Here is a 25,528-nt window from a genome sequence, read left to right as displayed (position 1 = left end):
CATCCTGGTTGAAATACTGAGTACGTACTATCGCCAGGCAGTTCTTAAATGAGACTTGATAGATTGCTCTATTTGCTTGATGGTGCTAATTAATAATGGTGAGTTTCATTTGATTTCAAGTAAGTGCTTACAAGACACCTATGAGTCACTAACATTAATATAGTCTGGTTTAGCTGGAAGGGGTGTTGCTAGCAATAGTAGAGATAGAAGTTAGAGCAGCTGTCTCAGCATTGGTGTCTGTGATCATGTTGGTCACACTGACTGATGTGAATAGCCAACAGAGTGGCTCCATTGTCTCCAATCTGACTCATGTTGCATGTGTCCCGGTGGTATGCATGTGACATAGTAAAATAATCCACCAACGGGTATGTAATCCACACTGGTGAGAGAGAAACTTCTCAAGTAAGGAAGAGGCCCAGTACAGCACAGGAATTAAAGTCAGATATCACCCACAGCCAGCAGTAATAGAGCTGATTGTCCCCTCTATATTGCCTAGGGGCGATTCATTCTACCTGCTGGATGTCAGAAGCAGATCCAGATTTGTCCACAGTGCCTTCAGAGGAGCAAAGTATGTGTGTTGCAGATGAGAATGCTAGTGGTGAGTGGTTGGCTCTACTTATACAGGATAATGAGTACTTGCAGGAAGGCTGAGGATGGTTCCAGATTCAGTAGTCCACATCAGGACCTCATCAGGACTGAAAGGGAGATAGGTTCTGAATTTTCTATGAGTGAGAAAAGAAGGGTTTTAAGGTCCTTTGCTGTGGGTAATAATGTCAAGGCTTCCATGCCCATGAAAACTGGTAGTTATTTTGTATTCAGTGTGGGTATATATAACAGTAGCAGTAGCAATTATCCTGTTGGTGGTCTCCTTATTGTCAAATTTAGTTATTTTTATTTTTTTAAGATTTATTTATTTATGCACACAAGAAGTGGGGAATAAGCCAGAGGTGCAGAGGGTGAGAGGATTCACCAGAGAGTGGGAAGCAGGACAGGAGGATCCAGTGAAATACAATGCTGAGGGGAGCAGCTGGCGAGACAAGAGAGGTCTGTCATGCCATGTGGGCCCACTCCAGCCAGGGATCAAACCAGTTCTGCAGTGGCTGGCAATAGCTTCATAGTGCTGTGTCTTTAACCCCTGCGCCACCAGGGAGGCCCTATTGTCAGATTTTAATAGAGCATAAGGGCCTCCCTGGTGGCGCAAGGGGTTAAGCACTGTACTATGAAGCAATCCGCAGCCTCTACTGCATGAGTTCGATCCCCGACCGGCCAGGGAGAAACCCACATGGTGCAGCAGACCTCTCCTGTCTCACCCACTGCTCCCCTCAGCAGTGTATTTCAGTCAGTCTGCCTGTTCTACTCCCTGCTCTGTCTCTGATGAGTCCTCTCACCCTCCGCATCTCTAGCCTGTACCCCAGCTATTGTATGCATAAGTAAATCTTTTTTATTTAATTTTTTTAAAGATTTTATTTTGTTTATACAAGAGCCAAGGTACAGGCCAGATGTGGAGGAGGGTGAGAAGATTCACCAGAGACAGAGTGGGGACAGAACAGGCAGACTGACTGAAATACACTGCTGAGGGGAGCAGAGGGCGAGACAGGAGAGGTCTGCTCTCCATGTGGGTTGCTCCGAGGCCAGCGGGGATCGAACCAGCACTGCAGAGGCTATGGACAGCTTTACAGCGCTGCGCTCAACCACCTGCGCCACCAGGGAGGCCCATAAATAAATCTTTTTTTAAATTAAATAAATAAATAAATAAAGCATAGTTATGTCATAAAGGGGAGAGGGGTGGACTTAATGTAAGCAGAGCTATGAGCAGAATTTTGGCTACTTGGAAGGCCATTGTTCTTCAAGTGAACTCGATAGCTCTTTTTCTGAAAGCCCATTATGTCTTTCTCTGATGTCTGCTGCAGTCGGGTGATAGGAACGGTGAAAAATCCAAGCAATGTTATCTTGCACTGCCCATTATTGCATTCCCTTTGTGGTGAAATTGTAGCCTTGATCTGATATATAACTTAAAGTACTTCTAAAAGCTGTGAAAGTCATTTTAGGGGGCCTGCCTGGTGGCGCAAGGGTTTCTGTCAAATCTTAGCACTATCAAGCTATCAGCAGCCACTGTTTGATCCCTGACCAGAGAGCTCACCCACATGGAACAGCAGACCTCTCCTCTCTCGCCCGCTGCTCCCCTCAGCAGTGCATTTCAGTCAATCTGCCTGTTCTGCTCCCCACTCTGTCTCTGGTGAATCCTGTCACCCCCATCCCCCGCACCTCTGGCCCACACCCCGGCTCTTGTATACATGAATAAATAAAATAAATCTTTAAAAAAAAAAGTCATTTTGGAAACCTTTCAATAACATTGAGAGGCTAGTACTTTACATGGGTAATCCAATAGAAGGCCCATTTGGCTATCTACCATTGCTGAGGAATATTTAATGACTTGCTGCTACAGGGAAAGGCCCAGTAAAGTAGATTTGTCAGTTTTGATGCGGCCCTTCTCTAAATCTCTGCAAGTCTAGGTTTCTTGTATCTGACACAATTTCTAATGGCTTTTATAAATACCTCTCTACTGAGTCAACTCTTTTATTAATTTTCCATTTTTATATCTCCATGATACCCAAATGCCCTGACATCTTAGGTACACACCAAGAGTGAGGCTAGTCCCAAAGTTCTGGGGACTCAGTCCTTTAAGTGTCTTATCTGTTTTAGGGGTCTGGTTAGTTTGTCAGCTTTTGTTTTATATCATGCCTCCTCTGTCTGATTTGGTATGAGCCAAGGTAGGTATGATACACAAAGATCAGCAGAGTGGGAGCCAACATTTCTCTGTATCTCTTTACTCCAAATGTTTCAACCTTGTATTTTCCAGCTGTGATTTGCCCAAGTCTTTTTTTTAAAAGATTTATTTATTTATGCATACAAGAGCTGGGGTACAGGCCAGAGATGCAGGGGGGGGGAGGTGAGAGGGTTCACCAAAGACAGAGTGGGGAACAGAACAGGCAGGCTGATCGAAACACACTGTTGAGGGAAGCAGTGGGCGAGCCAGGAGAGGTCTGCTGTGCCAGGAGAGGTCTGCTGTGCCATGTGGGTTGCTCCCTGGCCAGCCGGGGGATCGAACTTGTGCTGCAGAGGCTGGGGATTGCTTCACAGTGTTGTGCTTAATCCCTTGCGCCATCAGGGAGGCCCTGATTTTGCCCAAGTCTTAATCAAGCCTATTAGCCATCAATCAGGATTTGGTAAAAATAAGAACCTTCAGAAAACATTTGTCAAGGCATACTCTATTGCTAAAAGTATTGCATGCAGCTCTGCCCATTCAGTACTTTTTCAATTGCTCTTATGGAAATTGGAGCATTCAAATAGGGTGACAGCTCATTGTCTGTCTCCCTATATTCCTATGCTTCACTTCATTGGTAAAGACAGATCATTGTTTTTGCTCTGAGAATACTGACCATCCTTCCTCCAGTCCCCATAGAAGAAGAGATGGAGGCATTTCTGGGGGTTTTGGCAAGTTAACCTCAGTGGCACTATATATGGCTATTTATTCGTGGAATTATGACACTCAGTAGGGCTAGGATTAGCTCAATTCTTTAAATACTATTTCCATTTTAAAGAGGCCTCATTAAATTGTATAGGGAGCATTTTCCATTTTTCTGGGCATAACAATCACGATCCATAGGATAATTGGGACTCCCCCAGTAAAGATTTCAGATTCACTAAGTGCTCAGTTTCAACAAGGGAAAATCAGGTAAGTTACCCTTCAACTTATCAAGAGTTGTCTCTATTGGTGAATATCTGTGGTCTGAGTCTGAAAACTTACACCAAAAGTCTCAGCATAGGCATTTACATGTTCATTTGGTCCAGAGGCTGCAAGAAACAAATTTTGAGGTGACTAAAACTTCTAACTATAAGTCTTCCTCTCAAGGCCCTAGTGGGGCTGCCAAAGTAACAGCCTCCTTAAGTTCAGCTAGTGTTTGTTATTGCTCAGGTCTCCACTGAAAAGAAAAAGACAGGTTCCTTGATAAACACAGGCCAGCACTGGAGGTGAGGAATGTTTTGGCACTAAAATTCAAACATTCCTACCAAATCTTGGGCCTCCCTTATCAATATGGGAGGTTGGGACTTAGGTTCTTATCTTTCATCAGATTTTGAATCGATCCTCTTCTAAATTCCAAATATAGCCCCAGAATTTAATAGACAGAGAAAGGCCTTATATTTTGTGTGATGGCAATTGCCGATACCATCTCAGTTAAGTGTTTGCTCATGACCGCCATGACCTGTGAGACAGACTCCTTCCTGCTCAGATCCAAAGAGAAGAATGTCAATGATACATAATGCCAAAGCTGACTTTCCAGTGCAGGTCAAGCATTCAGGTCCTGCTTACAAGATGATGATGCTCAATCACAGAACTATTTATTTATAAGATTTATTTTTTATTTATCTATGCACAAGAACTGGGTTGTAGGCCAGAGGTATGGGAGGGGGGGTGAGAGGATTCACCAGAGACAGAGTGGGAAGCAGAGCAGGCAGATCTACTGGAATACACTGTTGAGGGGAACAGCGGGCAAGACAGGAGAGGTCTGGACATTTATGCTATTTCAAAATATTTTCCCATTTTAAACAGTGCCATGAAAAATATCCTTATACATAAAACAAGATGTGCAGAGGGCTTCCCTGGTGGTCTAGGGGTTAAGTTTCAGTGCTATCATCACTAGGGCCTGAGTTCGATGCACAGCCAGGAGCTGACCCACATATGGTGCAGCAGACCCCTCCTGTCTCGCCCGCTGCTCCCCTCAGCAGTGCGTTTCAGTCAGTCTGCCTGTTCTGCTCCCCATTCTGTCTCTGGTGATTCTTCTCACCCCCTACAACTCTGGCCTACACCCCAGATCTTCTACACAAAAATAAATAAAAACTTAAAAAAAAAAAAAACATGGGGCCTCCCCTGGTGGCACAGCGGTTGAGCTCTGGGCTGCGAAGCTGCCCACAGCCTCTGCAGCACCGGTTCGATCCCCGGTGGCTGGCAAGGGTCCCACATGGCGCGCAGACCTCTCCTGCCACGCCCGCTGCTCCCCTCAGCAGTGTGCTTCAGTCCTTCTGCTTGTTCTGCTCCCAGCTCTGGCTCTGGTGAATTCTCTCACCCTCCCACACATCTGACTGTAACCAGTGCTTGTATAAATAAATAAAATCTTAAAAAAAAAAAAACATGATACACATTTGTAATATTGTCCTTGGACTGTTTAGAGGTGGGTGCTCATAGGATGAATATTTTTAAGCTCTGGTATATATTGATACTCTACCTTCAAGAAATACCATACTAACTCACGCTCCCAATGATAGTGGATGACAAGGTTTATCTCACCAGAGATGGAACTGAGGCCATAGCAGTGATAGTGCTGAGACTTTACCCTTTAGGCCAGCAGGGAGGCCCGTTTTAATTTTTTTTTTTTTAAGATTTACTTATTTATTTATTTATTTATTTTTATTTATACAAGCACTGGGCACAGTCAGAAGCACGGGAGGGTGAGACAACTCACCAGAGTCAGAGCAGGGAGCAGAGCAGGCAGAAGGACCGAAGTACACTGCTGAGGGGAGCAGCGGGCGGCAGGAGAGGTCTGCGCGCCATGCGGGACCCTCCTCCGGTGGCCGGGGAGCAGCCGGGGATCGAGCCTGCGCCGCAGAGGCCAAGGGCAGCTTCGCAACCCAGCGCTCAACCGCTGCGCCACCGGGGAGGCCCCCATTTTAAATTTTAATAAAAACAAAAACATTTAAGTAATCCATGTTAATGTACAAAATTCAAAAGACACAGGCCTCCCTGGTAGCTCAGGAGTGAAAGTCTCAGCACTATCAAGCTATCTCCAGCCACAGCGGTATGAGTTCTATCCTGGCCAGGGAGCTAACACGCATGGCACAGCAGACCTCTCCTGTCTTGCCTACTGCTCCACTTAGCAGTGTATTTCAGTCAGTCTGCCTGTTCTGCACACCATTCTGTCTCTGGTGAATCCTTTCACCCACCCCACCCCACACCACTGGCCTACACCCCAGTTCTTGGATACATAAATAAATAGAACACAAATCTTTTTCAAAAAATTCAAGACACAAAAAGGAATACCATGAAAGTATGTACCCATGTCTGTCTTTTCAGACACCCAATTCTCTTGTCCAGAGGCAACCATACTAACCAATTTCCCAGTGGTATTCTGGGCATTTATAAAAATTAATTTCCCTTTGATACATTTCTCTTTTGTCCTCACAAAGCATTACCATATAAAACATACTTTTCTGTACGTTGTTTCTTTTCAGTCAGCAATTTAACTTGGCTCTCATGCCGTCTGAGAATATAAGGAGCTTGTCTATATATGTGACACATATTCATCATTCTGCGTACATTTGTTGAGCACCTACTAGGTTTCAGGCCTATTCAATACACTGATATGGCAATAAATAAAACAGAAATAATCTCAACTGTCTTGGAACTTTTATCACAATGGAAATAAATGAAAAATAAAGAAATGCAAAAATCCTATGCTACATGATAGCAAGTATATTAGAGAAAAGCAAAATGTTCAGCACAGCTGAATGTGTCCTTGTAAGGTGGAACTCTGGCATGGGGGAGGTGGTCTGCTGGTCAGGCTGAGCTAGGCCAAGACCAGGCAAACCCAATCGTAGGAAGAAATCCTGCATAGGAAGCAGAGGCTAAGGCCCAAAGACATTAAGAATTAGGACACAGGGCCTCCCCGGTGGCGCAGCGTTTGAGCTCTGTGCTGAGAAGCTGCCCGCAGAATCTGCACCACCGGTTCGATCCCCGGCTGCAGGGCGAGGCCAGGCGAGGGTCCCACATGGCATGCAGACCTCTCCTGCCGCGCCCGCTGCTCCCCTCAGCAGTGTACCTCAGTCCTTCTGCCTGTTCTGCTCCCCGCTCTGGCTCTGGAGAATTCTCTCAACCTCCCGCGCTTCTGACTATACCCAGGGCTTGTTTAAATAAATAAATAAATCTTTAAAAAAAAAAAAAAAAGAATTAGGACACAGACACCCAGAAGAGAGAAAGCCAGCTACCCTCCACTTCCAGCACCAGGCAGCGCTTCCTAAAACAGAAACCCAGCATGAAGGCAAAACACCAGTCTACTGACAGGTTACTGGACTTGGAAGAGAAACCTGGGGTTCAGAGAAAGAATGGACTCCTGGACACTCTTTGAAAATTTGTTCCTGTTAGTGTCTTGTTCCTTTAAGAGGTTGAAGCCTAGGCTAAGGTGGAGGATGAAAGAGCACCAATTAAATCACAGTGAGGGCCCACGGATCCAACTCACTAGGGAGAGAGGCTCCAGCACCCAAAATGCAAGGCAGATGGGGCTAGCTTCCTCTGTCCCCATGGGAAGGAGGTACAGGGAGCCCGAATTGGGCTGCATGGGACTAAGCACTTCCTAAGGATGAGATAGAGAGAGGAGGGTCTCAGGAAGCAGTGCGCGCACCCCCCCCCCCATCATCCCCAGTTACTCTCTGGCAGAGAGCAGAGGCCCACAGGGAGAGAGGCTTCTGTCATTCAGCAGGACGTGGGACCTCAGGCCCCTTGAGGGCCCATGGACCCTAAAATGCTCTGAATTCTCCCATATTTGGAGAACAAACCCTGCCTGGTCCTGTCTGGCCCCTTCCTGTGGCTCAGAAACACCCCAGAGAGTGCAGCCCTTTCCTGGGGTTTCATAAAGGAGCAGCATTAGCATTCATTAGTGCTCTAATTGGCATCTTAATTGCCAGTCTCACTCTTGGTCTTTTGGACTTTGTAATGAGTACCTGGTGCACAGCCCTCCCCTTAGACTTCCCCCCACCTTGTCTCTAGGATTACTGCTCCCAGCTGTGCCTCACCTGCCTTTCAGCAGCCAACCCATCCTGCCCAGCCACCCCACCCCCCAAAACCTGGAGGCAGGGATGAGTGTCCCCATGGCGTCTGCATTGCACCTTCTCTCCCTCCCCTTTCCAGTGAGCTCAGGAAATTGGTTTTCATCCACCAGGCTCCGGTTGCTTAGCAACAGAAGCACTGCTCCTAGCAACCAGGAGCCATAAAGATGCTGCAGAAAGAGGAGGCTGTCTGGGCCCTGCTCTCCTCAGCTCCCAACTGCTGGCCTCCCCGTGTTTTTCTCACAGAGTAGACACCCTTCCTCCCTCAGATCTCAGGTCTTGCAGGCAGATCTGGGCGGGAGTTGCCTGGAATCCCTTTGAATGGCACCCCTCGGGCCAGCAGGAGGCAGCTTATATCACAGCAGAGTGGCTGTAGGGAGAGGCCCCACCAAAGAGAAACAGAGGGCACTGCTCTTTTGGCTCCTCCAGCCTGGCCTGCTAGGTAGGAGTGGCGGGGGCCAGGCTTCTCTCACCCTGGCTGAGAACATTCCTGGACAGGGCGGGGGCCAGGGGCACATTGAGGTCCCAGCCCATGTGAGCCCAAAGGGAGGCAAAAGACTGCACAAGAGAACCCCATCTTGTAGAGATCAGGAAACTGAGTCAGAGACAGGGTCTGGCCACCAGACCCTTTCAGTCACAGCTGGGTCTGGCCCAGCACGGAACAGGGGCCTTCCCCACATAGCCAGCGTCCATGACCCCCGCCGTGTGCAGCACCAGGAGCTTCTGCTTCCCCCAGAGGACAGTGAGGGTAGGTTTTTCTACCCCGAAGAAGAGGCCTCCGTCCTCCTGCCTTGTGGGATGGCCCGAGCTCAGGGTGATCACCAGTAGATTTTCTGTTGGATGGGCTGCTTTCCTAGAATGTGGTGGCGTTGTTTGTTTGTTTGTTTGTTTTTTAAGTACTAGCAATTCTTGCCGAGAGTCCCCAGAGAGGCCAGTCTAGAATTCCGCTGTAGGAATAGGTGCTATTTGGTATCTCTTTGCGATCTGGACTCAATAGGATGTGCACCTGGTGCTGCCCCACCCCAGCTGTGGGGCCCCAAGCTCTGGCCACGGGGCTGCCCCCCAGGAAAAATCCACAGAAAGTAGGGGCTGTGGGAAACAGGCATCCAACATGGGACCCCACCCTGTGCCCCCCCCCCGGACCCGGCTGCCAGGCAGGGCCACGCCACCCCCTGGGCAGCTTCTCCCCAGCTGCCCCCTCTCGCCTTGCCGCTAGGTCTCCCTCTCCCTCTTTCTTCCTCCCAAGAAAAGGGCTCTGGCTTCGGGCTTGCATTGCCTGGCAACGGAACAGGCTGCCGCAGGCTGAGAGGAGCAGCACAGATGCTGCCTAATGAGGGGGCTGCCAGGAGGGAGGGAGAGCCTGTCTCCAGGCGCAGCCCTGCCAGCCATGCCCTGTTGCTCACAAGTCAGACACCAGCCCTTTCCTGAAGGCTGACTCTTGGCCTCTGTGATGAAAAGTCTTCCGAGGGCAGCGGAGCCACACTCAGGTAAACACCTCCTTGGCCCGCCCTTTCCGTTTCATGTTGAGAACTTTTGGTCACGGAAGATGCCAAGCTTCACACGGGGAGAAGAGCATCAGGAGTCCCGCTGCACGTCACGCAGCCCCGCCGCGCATCAGCTCCTGGCCCCACAGCACGTCCTCGTCTGCATTTCAGGATGTGGCTCTGAAATGCAAGAATTCTCTTTTAAAAAAAAAAAACAGCTTTGTTGTGGCGCTGTAGTTGATAACGCTGAGGCCACCAGCACCGATTCCGTCACCTCAGACCCAGTGAGTGCTCACGCTTCAAATGTCTCCTCGACGTCGGGAAGGGCTGGTGCTTACGCGGGCCTTTTCTACAGTTTATTTGAGTCAGAACAAGCAAGGTCCACGCATCAATCAATAGGTTCCCCTTTAGGAATATACAGGGGAGACCCGTTGTTCTCCACTCCCGCGCGTTGGTGAGGGCCGGCAGCCCCAGCTGCTCAAAGACCAACAGGAGGAAGGTCTGTTCGCATGGGCAACCTCCACGGAGATCTCGGCGACAGCAGCACAGGGGCGCGGTTGGAATTGGGGCTTGTAGGCCTTCTTGCTGGCTGCCACAGAGGAAATAAAGGACTTTTCCACTGTTTGGAAAGGGAAGTGCGTTCTCGGGCACTTAAACACCTGATTAGAAACATTGTGATGAGGCCTATGCTGGATGACTGGCCTTTCTGCCCCCATTAGGGCCACAGAAGCCCCCTGGAGAAGGTTTGAGGGGAGGTCTTACTCGTGGTCACCCTCTGGGAGTAGCTCCACCCTGAGAAGGAATTTGTGGCGGCCCCAGTTCCCAGAAGCTGCTGCTTTTAGTCAGATAAGGGAAGTTCCAAGAAGGCTTTTCTCCCAATACCTGTTGAACCTCAACTCTCTTCCACTTAAAGAGAACCTGTATAGCAATTCTGGGGTTCCTGGTGGGTCCCCACAATATGCTAAAAGACAAGGAACTGAAAATATCCTGAAACCCTTGATCCCAGGGTCTTCCTGAGGACCCCCCACCCCTCTCTCCAGCTCCCTGAGGGGTTATTAGTTCCAGATGCTGAGATGGAGACTGAGATGCAAATGAAGAGTTCAAGGTCCCCCAGCTCCTGAGGCACCGGGCCAGGTACCAGGCACCTGGTACCTCCAGGCTGGGACCTACAGTCAGTCCAAACTCCTAGTTGCATTGTGCCCTGACAACCGCCTCCTGGTACCCTCACAGTCCTGCCCCCTGAAAGGGGAGGCAAGGCTTCAGGGAGCAGGAGGGCAGGCCTTCACCCCCCCACGCCCTCCTAGTCCAGGCTCTACCCAGCATCTGGCAAAGACCCTTGCCAGTCTACCTCCTCTGACCAGTCGCCCTGGCCCACTTCTCCCAAGGGTCTGGCCAGGGGTGCCTGCGCCTCAGTCTCTTCCCCCAGAAGCTTCCCGAGTGTATTAGGGGAGGGAGCGTGTTCCCCACCCCACTTGACATGGGCACAGCTGAATGGCCGGGTGAAGCCCTGTGACCCGGAAGGCAGGTGTGCTCAGAGAGACACTCGTGACGGAGAAGGCTTCCCTTGCTTCTCGGCTTTGGACTTGCACCAGGGACTTAGGAGACTGGAGGAGATGCGTGGAGGAGAGACACGTAGACACACTTGGGAGAGACGCGTGGGTGAGAGACACTGCAGAGGCTCACGGTGGCAGCCGTTGTCTGGAGGGGCCCTTTGGGGTTGCTCCTTTCCTCCTCCACTTGCCTGCCCCTGCCACTACCAGTCGGTCCCTTAGACCTGTAGCAAGCTTTGGGGCCTCAGAGGCCCCACTTCTGGCCCACCCCGTTGGATTGGCATTTACCCACAAGGGGACAGGTAACTTTGAGTGTTTTGGGGAAACTATAATCCTTTTCTCCCTCTCTCTCTCTCTCTCTCTCTCTCTCTCTCTCTCTCTCTGTGCACACTAATCCCATTAAAGTTCTTTCACACTGAGTCTGCTTTGTCTTTGCGCACATGGATGGCCAGACCCCTTTAGAGCGTGCAAGTTTGGGGGCCCTGGGGTACCCCTCTGACACCCGCTAACAAGTGCTGGGGGAGCCTCCCTGGTGGCGCAAGGGGTTAAGACGCTGCACTATGAAGCTACCCGCAGCCACTGCAGCAGGAGTTCAATCCCCAGCCAGGGAGGTGACCCACATGGCGCAGCAGACCTCTCCTGGCTCGCCCGCTGCTCCCCTCAGCAGTGTATTTCAGTCAGTCTGCCCATCCTGTTCCCCACTCTCTGTCTCTGGTGAGTCCATTCACCCCCAGGCCCCTAGCCTGCACCCCAGTTCTTGTATGCATAAACAAATAAATCTTAAAAAAGAAAAAAGAATAACAAGAGCTGGGACCTTGGCATTGGATAGATGTGGCCCCTTCCCCAGCTGCCTGGCCCAGAGCCATTTGGACATTGGTTCCCCGAGGGGAGTGTGGTTCCCCGAGGGGGGGAGGGTGGTTCCCCGAGGGGGGGCCCACTGCCAGGGGACCTGAGTGAGGGGCCGTCTGTACGTGAGAGGGCTGCAGTTCAGGGGAGACTTTGTGGAGAGATCCCGCAGCACCTGCCACTGCACAGTGACTCTGTGTGCTCCTGTGCTTAGAGGAGGCCGGGCAGCTGTCTGGGGAGCAGCCCGCGCAGGGCGTCCTCAGGACAGGGCGTCTGCCCTCACCTCCCTTTCCATGGGCCACGACCCCCGAGAGGCCCAGGCGTCCTCCTCTGTGCAGCAAAGATGCCCGAGACGAGGCTGGGCTGTCCTGGGGAGACAGGCCTTTTAGCTCGGAGTCCCGGAATCTGCTCTGCCCAGGGAGTGCTGGGGCAGGGCTGGGGCTCTGCTGCTCGTCATGCTGCTCTGTGACCCTGGGCAGGCAGCTTCCTCCCCGTGGGTCTGGGCTTCCTTGTCTATACAATGAAGGGGCTGGGCCAGATGATCTCCAGGGGCCCGTTCGCTTCCACGTTTCCATGATCTCCAGGAAAGGGAGACCCACAACATTCCTTGGTAAATGGTTGCTGGTCTTAATTATCTCTGCAATCAGAGGGGTCTTCCTGCCTGTTTCCTAGTGTCTCTGAGCCTGGCTTCCTCTGACCGAGGCCCGGGTCTGGGTCAGCACACTGACAGTCCCAGAAGGACGGTGGGCAACAGGCATTTTCATCAGCACAACTCAGATCACGGTGGTGGGAGAGTGGGGTCCAGAGCCCTCAAGCCCCACCTGCTGATCCCCAGGAGTTCAGGGCCCAGCCGTGTTCAGGCTTCAGGGCGATGGGGATGTGAACAGGCCGCCTTGTTGCCTGCCCGTACCCTCCTCCCCACTTGGCAGGCCAGGAGCCAGGGACTCTGTCAAGGACACGCAGATCTGGGGCAGGGGGCGCAGCTTGGGGCAGGGAAGGGCTGGGACCTCCTCAGGAGGGGTCTTTCCCGCGCAGGGGCCATGGGGTGATGGTGAAGAGGAGAGCCAGTCACCTAGGAGCAGGGCTGTGGCACGAACTGAACCCGTTCGGGCAGCCCGCCCTCAGCGAACTCCTGGGGAAGCAAGGCACGCTCAGGCACACGCAGACACACACGCGCGTGCGCACGCGCCCCTGGGGAGGGGTGTGGGGCTTGTCCGGCTCCCGGGAGCCGGGGCTTCCCCGCCCGCTCGGGAGCGGCTGAGTCTCCCTAGGGCTTCACTTCTTCCCAAAGGGCGACTCCGTGGAGGGAACAGCCCACAGGTGCACGTGGCCCCCCGCGGCGAGCTTGCAGCCCAGGTAAGCGGCAGCTGCCCAGGCGGCGAGACTCACCCTGGGCGCCACCCCGGGTAAGGAAGGGGGATGGCGACCAGCACCCAGCGCAGCCCTTCGCGGGGCTCAGGGGCAGTCCTGGGCTGGGCCCATTTCCAGAGGAGTCAGTGGGTTGGCTGGGCGGGTGGCCCTGGAGGGCAGTTCGTCTCCCCTCTTCGGGTCAGGCAGGGACCTCGGGCGGGGGTGGGAGGGGGTGGTGATCCTCGGGAATTCGGGGCCTCTCCGTGCAGGGCTAGGAGCAGAGGTTCCCCCGACCAGGGCTGCTCAAAGGAGTTGGGGCCTGAAACTCGTTGTTGAGGCTTTGCTGGTTCTTCTGAGCAGAAGTTGCACATGGCCTTGGCGCCCTTTCTCTTGCTGGTGAGGCAAAGCAGGGACATGAGGCCTCAAGAAACGGCCTCAAAACTTGCCCAACTTTTCTGAAAAGCACGCTTTCTGTCCCCCCTCCCCGTGTAGCGGACCAAGGTGCCCCTCAAGACTGAGCTGTGATTGTGCCACGTTGACCTGAAAATTAGCTCAACAGTCACTGAGCAAGAGCCCTGGGCAAGGCCGCGCCTTTGCTCCGTCCCCACATCCTATGTGTGGGGGAAGCGCACACGCACACGCACAGACACAGGCACAGACACAGACGCGCACCGACACGCGCACGCACATGTCCCTGGGAGGAGTGACACAGGAAGGAAGGGGGAAGCATGGACAAATGACCCGTGGGGTCTCTACTTACTGGGCTCGGGGACACAGAGAGATTCTGAAGGGAAACTTCCAGGGGAAAAAAGAAGGAAATGCCTGCTTTCAGCTGCCCGGTCATTCCCATTGTTTGTTTTCTGAGTCTTCTTGCTTCCGGGCTGTTTTATAAGGCCGAGCCACTGAGGAGCGGTCTGTTTTCTCAGAACAGAAAGGGAAAGGCCCTTTGGTCCCTGGGGCCCCCTGCCCGAGCCCCTGCCTCTCCGCCCAGGAGGGGGTGCTCTCCTTGCCATTAGCCCTGGTGTGGGCCTGTGCCCGTGGCAACAGTGATCCCCGTGGCTCTTCGGTCCTCGGCGCCCAGGTTTTCACTTCCCTTCTCTCCCCGATACCAAACCTGAGCCTGTCCCGCAGCCCTGAGGCAGAAGGCACGGGTGTGCTACATCCAGCCTCTTTGGATATTGTGGAAATGGCAAGGTGAAGCCAAGCCTCCTTTCCCTGATTCACACAACTTATTTTTATTGATTGCCTGCCATGTGCCAGACACCATTCCTTGTGCTGTAGTACACAAGCAAACAAAAATAGACTAGATAATATGCTCGAATGCATTTTCATTCTAATGGAGGAAAACAAACACTAATAATAATCAATGGGAATATATAATATGTTGCAGGATACATGGAATGCGTGCTTATCTCTTATACAGGACTATGGAGGAAGACATCTTTGAGGAAGTGATATTTGAGGAGGGACTTGACGAAAGTGAAAGAACAAGCTAGGTGATCGATTGATTATCTGAAGAGAGATGTGCAGGTGAGAGGAACAATGACAAGTCCCTGAGGAATGTTTAAAGAATAGCTGGAAGGCCTGTGTTCCTGGGTAGGATCAGTTTCCCCCTAGGCTCTTCTCGATATGTCCACAGTGGGGCTGTTGTAACCTTGTATGGAAACTAGAGGTCATTGAAGGCATAGTTTGGAGGTTAAATACCATTCCTTAAAGAATACAGATTAGGGCTGCCCCTGGTGGTGCAGGCGGTTTAGCGCTGCGCTGTGAAGCTGTCTGCAGCCTCTGCAGCGCTGGTTTGATCCTGGCCGGCCGCAAGGGTCCCACATGGCACAACAGACCTCTCCTGTCTTGCCCACTGCTCCCCTCAGCAGTGTATTTCGTCAGTCTGCCTGTTCTGTTCCCCGCTCTGTCTCTGGTGAATCCTCTCACCCTCCCGCGCATCTAGTCTGTACCCCGGTTCTTGTATAAATAAATAAATCTTTTTTTAAAAAAAAAAAAAAGAATACAGATGATTCGAGGGCTCCCTGGTGGTGCAAGAGGTTAAGTTTCAGCACTATGAAGCTGTCCACAACCACTGCAGCACAGTTCTATCCCTGGCCAGGGAGCTACCCACATGGCACAGCAGACCTCTCCTGTCTCGCTCATTGCTCCCCTCAGCAGTGAATTTCAGTCAATCTGCCTGTTCTGCTCCCCACTCTGTCCTTACTGAATCTTTTACCCTCCGCACCTCTGGCCTGCACCCCAGGTCTTATATACATAAATAAATAAATCTTAAAAAAAAATACAGATTATTTTGGGTTGAGAGCAGTGAGGGTCCTGCAGAGAAGCTTCTGTCCTTGCCTAAATTCTTTGCCCTTCCCTATGCTAAGATTTCAAGTCCTAAGCTTCTTATCCTTTTTCCTAATCAAGGAAGCAATCACTGCCTCTCCTTTTATAGCCTAAAAGAATGTAGTTCGGGAGTTTCATCCAGGTTTAAGTTTGTCAGTAAACATGCTCGCTCTATCAAGAATCTCATCTTTACTCTCAGAGTAAGGATGAGGTCACCCCCTCCTTGTTTGTCCTGTGAGGTCTCCCCCTCTCTTTTCTTCAAGGCCCAAGGTCCCAGAACACAGGAAAAATATTGCTGGTCTAGTCCATGTTAAGTTTCCATAGGTAAGCTGTTTTGATTACTTGTCCAGCCCAAGAAGGAACCAGAGGAGTACAGAATAATTTCCCTTGTGCCCCAACATCTGTCATGAGAGTGAGGTCATTACAATGTTAGGAAATGGCTTTTCACGAAGATGGCGCTAAAAGCAAAGAAGGAAGCCCCTGCCCCTCCCAAAGCCGAGGCCAAGGCAAAAGTTTTGAAGACCAAGAAAGCAGTGCTGAAAGGTGTCCACAGCCATAGGAAAAAGAAGATTCGCACTTCACCCACTTTTCGGAGGCCCAAGACATTGCAACTCCGAAGACAACCCAAATATCCGCGGAAGAGCGCTCCCAAGAGAAACAAGCTTGACCACTATGCCATCATCAAATTCCCTCTTGTTGTAGAGTAACCCCGATACACAACAGGGTGCCCGACTGTGGGTCCTCACCCACGAGCTTAAGAGGACTTATCAATGCTCTACTGCAGGCACACGCGAAAGGTTAATAAAAGGTTTATTTACAAGGGAAGGGGAAATGAGGAAATGTACAGCTCTGGGAGAAAAGTGGGAGACAAAGTTTTAAATGAGTCCTACCCGATCCGCCGATCAGGAATCCCAAAATGGCGCTCTGAGAGCTGGCCGCCAGCCAGGAGCCATGAAGCCAGGAGGCGAGTGACAGTGAGCCAGAAACCCCAAGGCCCACGTGTTTGGTTTTTATATCCAACCTGGCTGCCCAACTCCACCCTCAGGTCCCAGCCACCCTCCCTTGGTGGTGATGGGATTTGTCTTTCCCAGAGTCTTGATGGCTTTAGTCTGGAGTGGGGGTGGGGTCCACAAAGCCTATATGGGATTAGCTCAGGACATCATTTCCCCCTAACACTCTTACCACTGACTCAGCCATGAAGAAAATAGAAGACAACAACACACTTGTGTTCATTGTGGATGTCAAGGCCAACAAGCACCAGATCAAACAGGCTGTGAAGAAGCTCTATGACATTAATGTGGCCAAGGTCAATTCCTTGATCAGACCTGATGGAGAGAAGAAGGCTTATGTTCGACTGGCTTCTGACTATGATGCTTTGGATGTTGCCAACAAAATTGGGATCATCTAAACTGACTCCAGCTGGCTAATTCTAAATACAATTTTTCACCATTTAAAAAAAAAAAAAGAATGTTAGGAAATGATGGCAGAGTATTGGAGGGAGAAAGTCAAATTATGTACAATCTTGCAGGCCATAATAAGAACCTTTATTCAGTGAAGTAGAAAGTAATGACAGATTTAGGAGAGGAGCAAAAATAAATTGTCTACTCATTAACTGGATTGTTCTGATAATTGTGCCAAGAACAGACTGTTTGGAAGCAAGGATAAAAGCCATAGACCACTCCAAACATGACTGCCTGTGACCCCTTGTTGATGCCATTAAAGATAAGCTTGGCAACTGGCGTTTTTAGATAATGCAGTCCTCTTCATTTGTGTTAAGATCTAAATTAGTACTGGAACTTGGATTAGGCTCTAAACCCTGTGCTATTTCTAGTGCTCTGCATAGCCTTTCATTGTCATTGCCAATAAGGACAGAAAAAATGGTGGAGCAAGGGAACCTTGAAGTGTTGGCCCAGGGGGTTATAAGAATAATACTAGAAAGAGAGGTAAACTGCAGGGGTAATCCTGTAAAAAATAGTGATAATTTCTATCACACTTTGTGAAGGTTACTGGATTTGCTGATTAGTAACCAGTCTGGAGACTTAGTGTGGATATATGACATTGTTAAAAGACTTTAAGAACGCATCTGTACAGACTTGGAGGTCCTGATCAAAACTCTGGTTCCTCACTTTTTGCAATTTGATATTAGAAGTTGGGAAAAACTAAGATTAAAAGTAACACACAGGTTTGGCCTTATGTTAGCTTGCATTTTTTCCTTATAGAAAGAAAGCAGAATTCCTCAATTGTGAAGGATTGAGGAGTTTTTTTTCTCCCTCGCCAAACTTTAGTCAGGCTTCTCTGAACTCTCTTCTCAACCAGGCCTTGACCTTTGGATTTACCTGTCCATCTTTGCATTGCCCTCTTTTAGCAAAAAAAAAAAAAAAAAATCCTGCTTAATCAGTTTAGCAAGAATCCCTACACCCAATATATGATCACCTTAATTATCTGATTAAATTCTTCACCACCACCACCCCAGGTATCTGATCATCCTAGCCTGACCTCAACAAGAATCCTGTTAAGTCAGAATCTTCACTTGCCCCTGAGACTTTCTCTTAGTAATTTTCCACCCTCTGATACCCATCCCCCTCCTTAGCTACAAATTCTGGACTTGCCCTGCTATGTTTGGTGTGCAATCTCTCTCCTGCTGCAAACCCCATTGCAGAAGATGCTTGAATAAAATCTTCCTTAATAAAGTCTTCCTTACTGCTCCTTAGCAATTACTGGAAATAATTTTTCTTTGACATTAATGTGAAAGACAAAATGTGCTAGACAATTAATGAGATGTTTTTATTCAGGCTATTACAATAGGGAGACTGTTCCTTTTTGTGGAAGAACATCTCAGAAGGAAAAAATGAGGCCTGGGTTTTTGGGGTTTTTTAAAAAAATTTTATTTATTTATTTTATACAAGAACTGGGGTACAGGTCAGAGGCACAGGAGGGTGAGAGAATTCACCAGAGCCAGAGCGGGGAGCAGAACAGGCAGACAGGAGAGGTCTGCTGTGCCATGTGGGGTTCTCCCTGGCTGGCGGGGAATCCCAAGGACACTGCTGAGGGGAGCAGCGGGCAAGGCAGGAGAGGTCTGCTGCTCCCTGGCCGGAGGGGAATCAAACAGGCGCTGCAGAGGCTGCGGATAGCTTCGCAGTGCGCACTCAAACGCTGCGCCACTGGGGAGGCCCCAAGGCCTGGGTTTTATAGAGGCAGGTAAACAAGGGAGCCCAAGGACAGGTGGACAGGGAATTTCATCTGATTTGAGAGAAGGTGGAGGGTGGGGTGACCTTTTGTGGTAACCATTTCTCAAAACACAAAAGCGTGCGGGTATTTCTTAACCATTTCTTCTCTGCAAGAGCATTAAGAATCAGATATAGTTAAATATTGTCACGAGTTTTCTTCTACCTTAATTTAAAAAGAAATTTCAGACTCATTATTGTGTAGACCTCTTAAGATGATAGTATATGCATGAACATGTTTGGGATGAATATAGAACAAACTGCTAGTCTCTTCACCTTTGAGGAAGAAAACTGGGAAGAAGAATGGTGAAGGGAAACATTTCTTTTATAGCCTTCTATTTTGTTTTGAGTTTTCTGACCATATGCATGTATTTATTTTATAATAAAATATGCTGTCATTAAGAGTTTATCTAGGGGGCCTCCCTGGTGGTGTAGGCGGTTGAGTGCAGCACTGTGAAGCTGTCTGCAGCCTCTGCAGTGCCGGTTCAATACCCACCGGCCACAGAGATACCCACATGGTGCGCCAGACCTTTCCTGTCTCGCCACTGCTCCCCTCAGTAGTGTGTTTTGGTCAGTCTGCCTGTTCTGTTCCCCACTCTGTCTCAGGTGAATCCTCTCACCCTCCCCCGCATCTGGCCTGTATCCCGGTTCTTGTGTAAAAATAAATAAATCTTAAAAAAAAAAAAAAAGAGCTTATCTGGGTATTGAGTAATAGGTCTTGTTTCTTCTTTAATCTTTCTGCACTTCAAAACCCAATAAATTATCTTTTAGAGAGTGATATGGGCTAGACTTTCCTGCAAGTTTGGTCTGTTAAAAGCAGTCCCATGGGGGCAAGTGACAGGTGGAATTATTAGGGTTGCCATAGGGGTTGGATTCTGGATACTTTATCTCTTGTTGCTTACAAGAAAGGGCAAATATATATATATTAAGGGATCTAGGTTCTTGATTGTTTTTTCTTTGCCCCCAAGGAAGTAAAGAAAAGTAATCTTTCCGGCTTAGCAACCCCAAGCAGTAAACTAGGTTCCAACCAAGGTGAGTTCTTGGAACTTTTATGATGCAGAAATAGAAAATAAACTAAGGAAGACAACATCTGGAAGGTGGACAAAGAAAAGGAAGTATGGAAATAGAGAGTTACTAACTAATCTACATAATAAGGGGTCAAAAAACTTTACAGAGCAGAGAAAACAGCAGGAGTGTTTGAAGGCATATTTTCAAAAAGGCTCTCTGGGGCCTCCCTGGTGGTACAAAGGGTTAAGCATAAACACAATGAAACAATCCACCACCACTGTAGCACGAGTTCAATCCCCAGCCAGGGAGGTGACCCACATGGTGCAGCAGACCTCTCCTGTCTCACCTGCTGCTCTCCTCAGCCGTGTGTTTCAGTCCGTCTGCCTGTTCCATTTCCCACTCTGTCTCTGGTGAATCCTCTCACCACCACCCCCACCCCTCTGGCCTGTAACCCGGTTCTTGTATGCATAAATAAATAAATCTTTTTTAAAAATTAAAAAATAATAAAAAAATAAAAACTAAAGAGAGGCTCTGGAGATATTGGGGTGGGGATGTAAGAAAAGATAGACAAAGTATTGCTGGTGAGTGTAAATTGGATTCCATTCCAGATTTTGAAATGGATAGAAGATTTGTTTTTTAAAGTCTCACTTTTGATCATTTTTTTTTAAAGATTTATTTTATTTATTTATTCATACAAGCACTGGGTACAGTCAGAAGCATGGGAGGGTGAGAGAATTCACCAGAGCCAGAGCGGGGAGCAGAGCAGGCAGAAGGACCGAAGTACACTTCTGAGGGGAGCAGCGGGCGGCGGAGCAGCGGGCGGCGGAGCAGCGGGCGGCAGAAGAGGTCTGCGCGCCATGTGGGACCCTCCTCTGGTGGCCGGGGAGCAGCCGGGGATCAAACCGGTGCTCCAGAGGCTGCGGGCAGCTTCGTAACCCAGTGCTCAACCGCTGTGCCACCGGGGAGACCCAGAAGATTTTTGAAAAGTGGAGAACCTTTTTAAATTATCTATCATCTAAGGGCCTCCCTGGTGGCTCAAGGAGTTAAGTTTCAGCACTACGAAGATATTGGCAGCCACTGCAGCACAAGTTCGATCCCCGGCCAGGGAGCTAATTCATATGGCACAGCACACCTCTCCTGTCTCACCCACTGCTCCCCTCAGCAATGTATTTCTGTCAGTCTGTCTATTTTGCTCCCCACTCTGTCTCTGGTGGATCCTCTCACTCCACACACACACCCCTCTGGCCTGCACCCATTTGAATAATCTTTTAAATAAATAAAATTATTTGATATCTTTTGAATATGTTTCTTTGACTACAACTCATTGCAACTGGACCACCTTGGTCCAGTATTCTTAATGGGTTGCCTTTGGGGGATTTTTCCATGATGATAGAACTGTGAAATCATGGTCAGCTCCTTAAACATAATGTACCATAGATTTGAGTGAGTAAAGACCATTTTGACATCCAGGTTGTTAAAAAAATAAAGAAAAAGTAATTGAGATAAGCTCAGCGTGAATAATAGTGCTTCAGATATTCTCTTGAGGGGAGAAGGATGTGAGAAAGAGCCGAATTCCTTCCCCTAGAGTCACTGACCTTGATTGAAGACACAGTATTTCAAAAGGAAGGTTGGAATTGCACTTGCTAGCAATTTCTGAGTAAGATTTTCTGTGAGCAATCCCAAGTGAAGTTGACCCACTTGGGTTATGCGTGCATGCGTTGACTAGAACAATATGTTTTGGGGGTTGTTTTTGTTGTTGTAAAGCCTATAAAGAAGATGCAATAACTGGACAGGGAAGTCCCACCTACCTTAATATAATTATGACACAAAGTTTTAAAAGAAAGGTTGATTGACAGGGAAATGCAAATCAAAACTACCATGAGATACCATCTCACACCAGTGAGAATGGCACATATTAAAAAAACTAGCAACAACAAATGTTGGCGAGGGTGTGGAGAAAAAGGAACTCTTCTGCACTGTTGGTGGGAGTGCAAACTGGTCCAACCACTATGGAGAGCTGTGTGGAGATTTCTGGACCTACTAAACATAGAGCTTCCATATGATCCAGCAATTCCACTCCTAGGTATTTACCCAAAGGACACAGAAACATCAATTCCAAAGAGCACCTGCACCCCTATGTTTATAGCAGCACTGTTTACAATAGCTAAGCTTTGGAAACAGCCCAAATGCCCAAAAATAGATGACTGGATCAAGAAGATGTGGTACATATATACCATGGTATATTACTCAGCATTCAAAAAAGATAAACACATGCAATTTGCAGCAACATGGATGGCGCTGGAAGGGATCATGCTCAGCGAAATAAGCCAGAGAGAAAAAGAAAAATACCGGATGCTCTCACTCATAGCAGGAATCTAGAAAACTTAAATAAGGGACCAGGAAAATGAATATAAGAAAGTGAAAATCAAAATCAACAAAAAAACTATGAACCAGAGACACTTTTTGGGGGGTGGGGGGCGGGAGGGGAAGGATTGGGGTCAGAATGGGGCGTTTGCAATTGTATGGGGGAATATAAAAATAAAATTTAATATTAAAAAAAAATTAAGGTTGATTGAATCTGTAGAGATAAGTGAAGATTTCCCAGACCACCCCAAGAGTCTCAAAACTGGCCTCTTGGGGCCTCCCCGGTGGCGCAGCGGTTGAGCGCTGGGTTGCGAAACTGCGCGCGGCCTCTGCGGCGCCGGTTCGATCCCCGGCTGCTCCCCGGCCACCGGAGGAGGGTCCCACATGGCGCGCAGACCTCTCCTGCCGCCCGCTGCTCCCCTCAGCAGTGTACTTCGGTCCTTCTGCCTGCTCTGCTCCCTGCTCTGGCTCTGGTGAATTCTCTCTCCCTCCCTCCCGCACTTCTGACTGTACCCAGTGCATGTATAAACAAAACAAACAAACAAACCAGCAAACAAATAAATAAAGCATGCCTCTATTAAAAAAAAATTAAAAAAAAAAACTGGCCTCTTGAACATACACCATGTTCTGCCTTGCAGAGTACTTGAAATTTGCTCAGTGAAATTTGCTGAGGAGAAGCTTCTGTTCTTGCCTAAATCTCCCCCCTTCCCTGATCTAAGAAGAGGTAATCCTGTCCTAAGCATCTACCCTTTTACTAATCAGAAAAGTAATTATTACATCTCTTTTATGACCTGGAAAAATGTAGTTTGAGGTGGGTGGCGGCTCATCCAGCTATAGGTTTATCACTGAACATGTCCTCTCTATCTAAGAATCTCATCTATATTCTCAGAGAAAAGATGAGGTCACCCCTTCTTGTCTATCTTGTAGTGTAAAGTCCCCTCTTGTGTTATTAAATTTTGGCCTTTTCTCTTACTAATTTGTCTAAAGTTAGTTTGTTCATCTGTGCAGTATTGGAAGAACCCAGATTGATTGAACAGGGAGTTCCCCCTGCCCTCCCACAATATGGCCAGCCAGGTAGGGGAACTGTTAAATGACTGGATGCTGCTTATTTTCTCTGGGATGGCATAGAAGGATGAGATCTAGGGCTTCTGAACATGTCAACAAGCAAGGTGAAGATTTTTACTGTATCAGACTCCTGATCTCTTCCCCTACAGAAACCTAGCAGAAAACGAGTGAGAGATGTTTTATTTCTCTAAATTTGAGTTGGTGGAAGAAAACATTGTTGAAGGTAGCTTCTTGGGTATTGTGAGACTCTTAGACTTTAAGAATTTTGTTCTTAATGGTGACTTATCTATTTGTTTTCATTCTTCCCAAAACCTTGACTCTCACTCCCAAAAAGACAGTCTTCCCAATCTTTCATTCAGTCACTCTCCTGAGATTTTTTTCTTAAATCTTATTTTGAGAAGTGAGATCTGGCTGTGTTTCATTTATTTTATGTGTTATATGCTGTTGTATGATGTTTCCCAACTCGAGGTTGGGGTAAATGTCTCTTCCACCTTGAGCTACTGTTGTGTTGTTTTTTTCCAAAATCAGGTTCTAAGTTTTCCTCCATGTTCTTTCAGTCTCAGACTTTGGGGTAAGGAACTTAGGAGGTCACTCCCATAAGCTCTGTCTTTTCTGTAGTTCATAAAAGGAAAACAACTACTGTGGGAGTCTTGGGAGACAAAAAGCCACAATTTGGTGGGCATAGATTATAATTCTGGCTCTAAGGCTTAGCTAAAAGCTGTTAATGTATTTTTTTTCTTTTAAAGATTTATTTATTTGTTTGTTTATACAAGCACTGGGCACAGTCAGAAGCGCGGGAGGGTGAGAGAATTCACCAGAGCCAGAGCGGGGAGCAGAGCAGGCAGAAGGACCAAAGCACACTGCTGAGGGGAGCAGTGGGCGGCAGGAGAGGTCTGCACGCCATGTGGGACTCTCCTCTGGTGGCCGGGGAGAAGCCGGGGATCAAACGGGCACTGCAAAGGCTGTGGGCAGCCTCGCAACCCAGCGCTCAACCGCTGCGCCACCGGGGAGGCCCTGTTAATGTATTTTAAATTGTCCTTTTCTCATGTTTTAACTGGATGGGAACTGCTGGATCACAGGTAAGCTATAAATGTTTACTGATTAGTTCAGTAGCTATTGAATTGGATAACTCAGAAAAAGTTTTTCTTTTCTTTCAGAAGACTTTTTTGTTGTTTTGAGGATCAGTACACTGACATTTCACTTTTCTTTTTTAAGATTTATTTATTTATGCATACAAGAACTAGGGCACAGGCCAGAGGTGCAGGGAGTGAGAGGATTCACCAGAGACAGAGCAGGGAACAGAACAGGCAGACTGAGTGAAATACACTGCTGAGGGGAGCAGCAGGTCAGACAGGAGAGGTCTGCTGTGCCATGTGGGTAGCTCCCTGGCCGGGGACCGAACTGGTGCTGCAGTGGCTGCTGATAGCTTCACAGTGCTGTGCTTTAACCCCTGTACCACCCAGGAGGCCCCGGACATTTCATTTTTACATACCAAAACTCTAAATAGCCATGTCATTGTGAGTCTTTTCTAAACAGTTATTCCAGATAATTTCCAGCTTAAAGTTTGGAGGCAAATTTTTCTTAACTGGATATCAAGTATCAAAATCTTCAAATGAGGATAAGCTGTTACATGGTACAGCTCATTAAATCACAATTTGTATCATACACACTACATATTCAAATTTTCAGTCTTGCACAGCACACAAAGTTACTAGGAAAACTGGACAACCACGAAAATGTTAGAGTGCAGGAAATTTTGTCAGGAAAGCCAAGATCAAGTAGTGTTGGTTTTTTTTTTTTTTTTAAGATTTATTTATTTATGCATTCAAGAACTGGTGTGCAGGCCAAAGATGTGGGGGTGTGAGAGGGTTCGCCAGAGACAGATTGGAAAACAACAGGTGGGTTGACTGAAATACACTGCTGAGGGGAGCAGCGGGAGAGGTAGGAGAGGTCTGCTGCGCCATGTGGGTCACCTGCCTGGCCTGGGATTGAACTCATGCTACAGTGGCTGCGGATAATTTCACAGTGCTGCATCTTAACCCCTTGCGCCACCAGGGAGGCCCCAAGGAGTAGTTTTTGATGTTGCTTTGGAGAAATGTTGGGTTCAGAGAGCAGGGTCCTTAGTTCACCTCTGAGAAGAGTTTCACCAAAACTCAGCACAAGGCAAGTTTCCCCACGAGGCAGAGACTTTTAGTTATATCTAAAAGGGCAGGTTTATTATATAGGAGAAGAAGACACTAGCACAGACACAAGCAGACAGGAAAAGCTATCTCCAGAAGGGGCAGATTTGTTAAAGGAGAGGCCTGTATCGTCAAGGGCGGGCAGAACTGCTGGGTTTTGCCAGGACAGAAATTGCACTGATACAGTGTTCTTCTTTGGGGGAGGAATTCATTTCTTTGTGGAATTGTTATCTACTGTTAATTACCTC

At 48.5% G+C, this 25,528-nt stretch overlaps 1 protein-coding gene and 1 pseudogene across 2 annotated transcripts in view; one reads left to right on the top strand and one right to left on the bottom strand.

Annotated features, from left to right (window-relative positions):
- Nucleotides 1-25,528, bottom strand: part of LOC311187800 (heterogeneous nuclear ribonucleoprotein A1-like 2) — a 585,205-nt pseudogene that overhangs the window by 361,200 nt on the left and 198,477 nt on the right. The window lies entirely within an intron of this gene.
- LOC311187802 (large ribosomal subunit protein uL23-like) lies at nt 15,886-16,847 on the top strand (the record flags this gene model as incomplete). The annotated part of the gene is made up of 2 exons (XM_084259145.1): nt 15,886-16,137; nt 16,623-16,847. Exons 1-2 carry the CDS (start codon nt 15,892-15,894, stop codon nt 16,845-16,847), a joined length of 471 nt encoding a protein of 156 aa, XP_084115271.1. The 5' UTR covers nt 15,886-15,891.

Source organism: Talpa europaea, assembly GCF_964194135.1.
Source record: "Talpa europaea genome assembly, chromosome: X".
Classification (NCBI taxonomy): Eukaryota; Metazoa; Chordata; class Mammalia; order Eulipotyphla; family Talpidae; genus Talpa; species Talpa europaea.
Note: the sequence above shows the minus strand (reverse complement) of the source record. Positions and strands in the feature narration are given on the sequence as shown.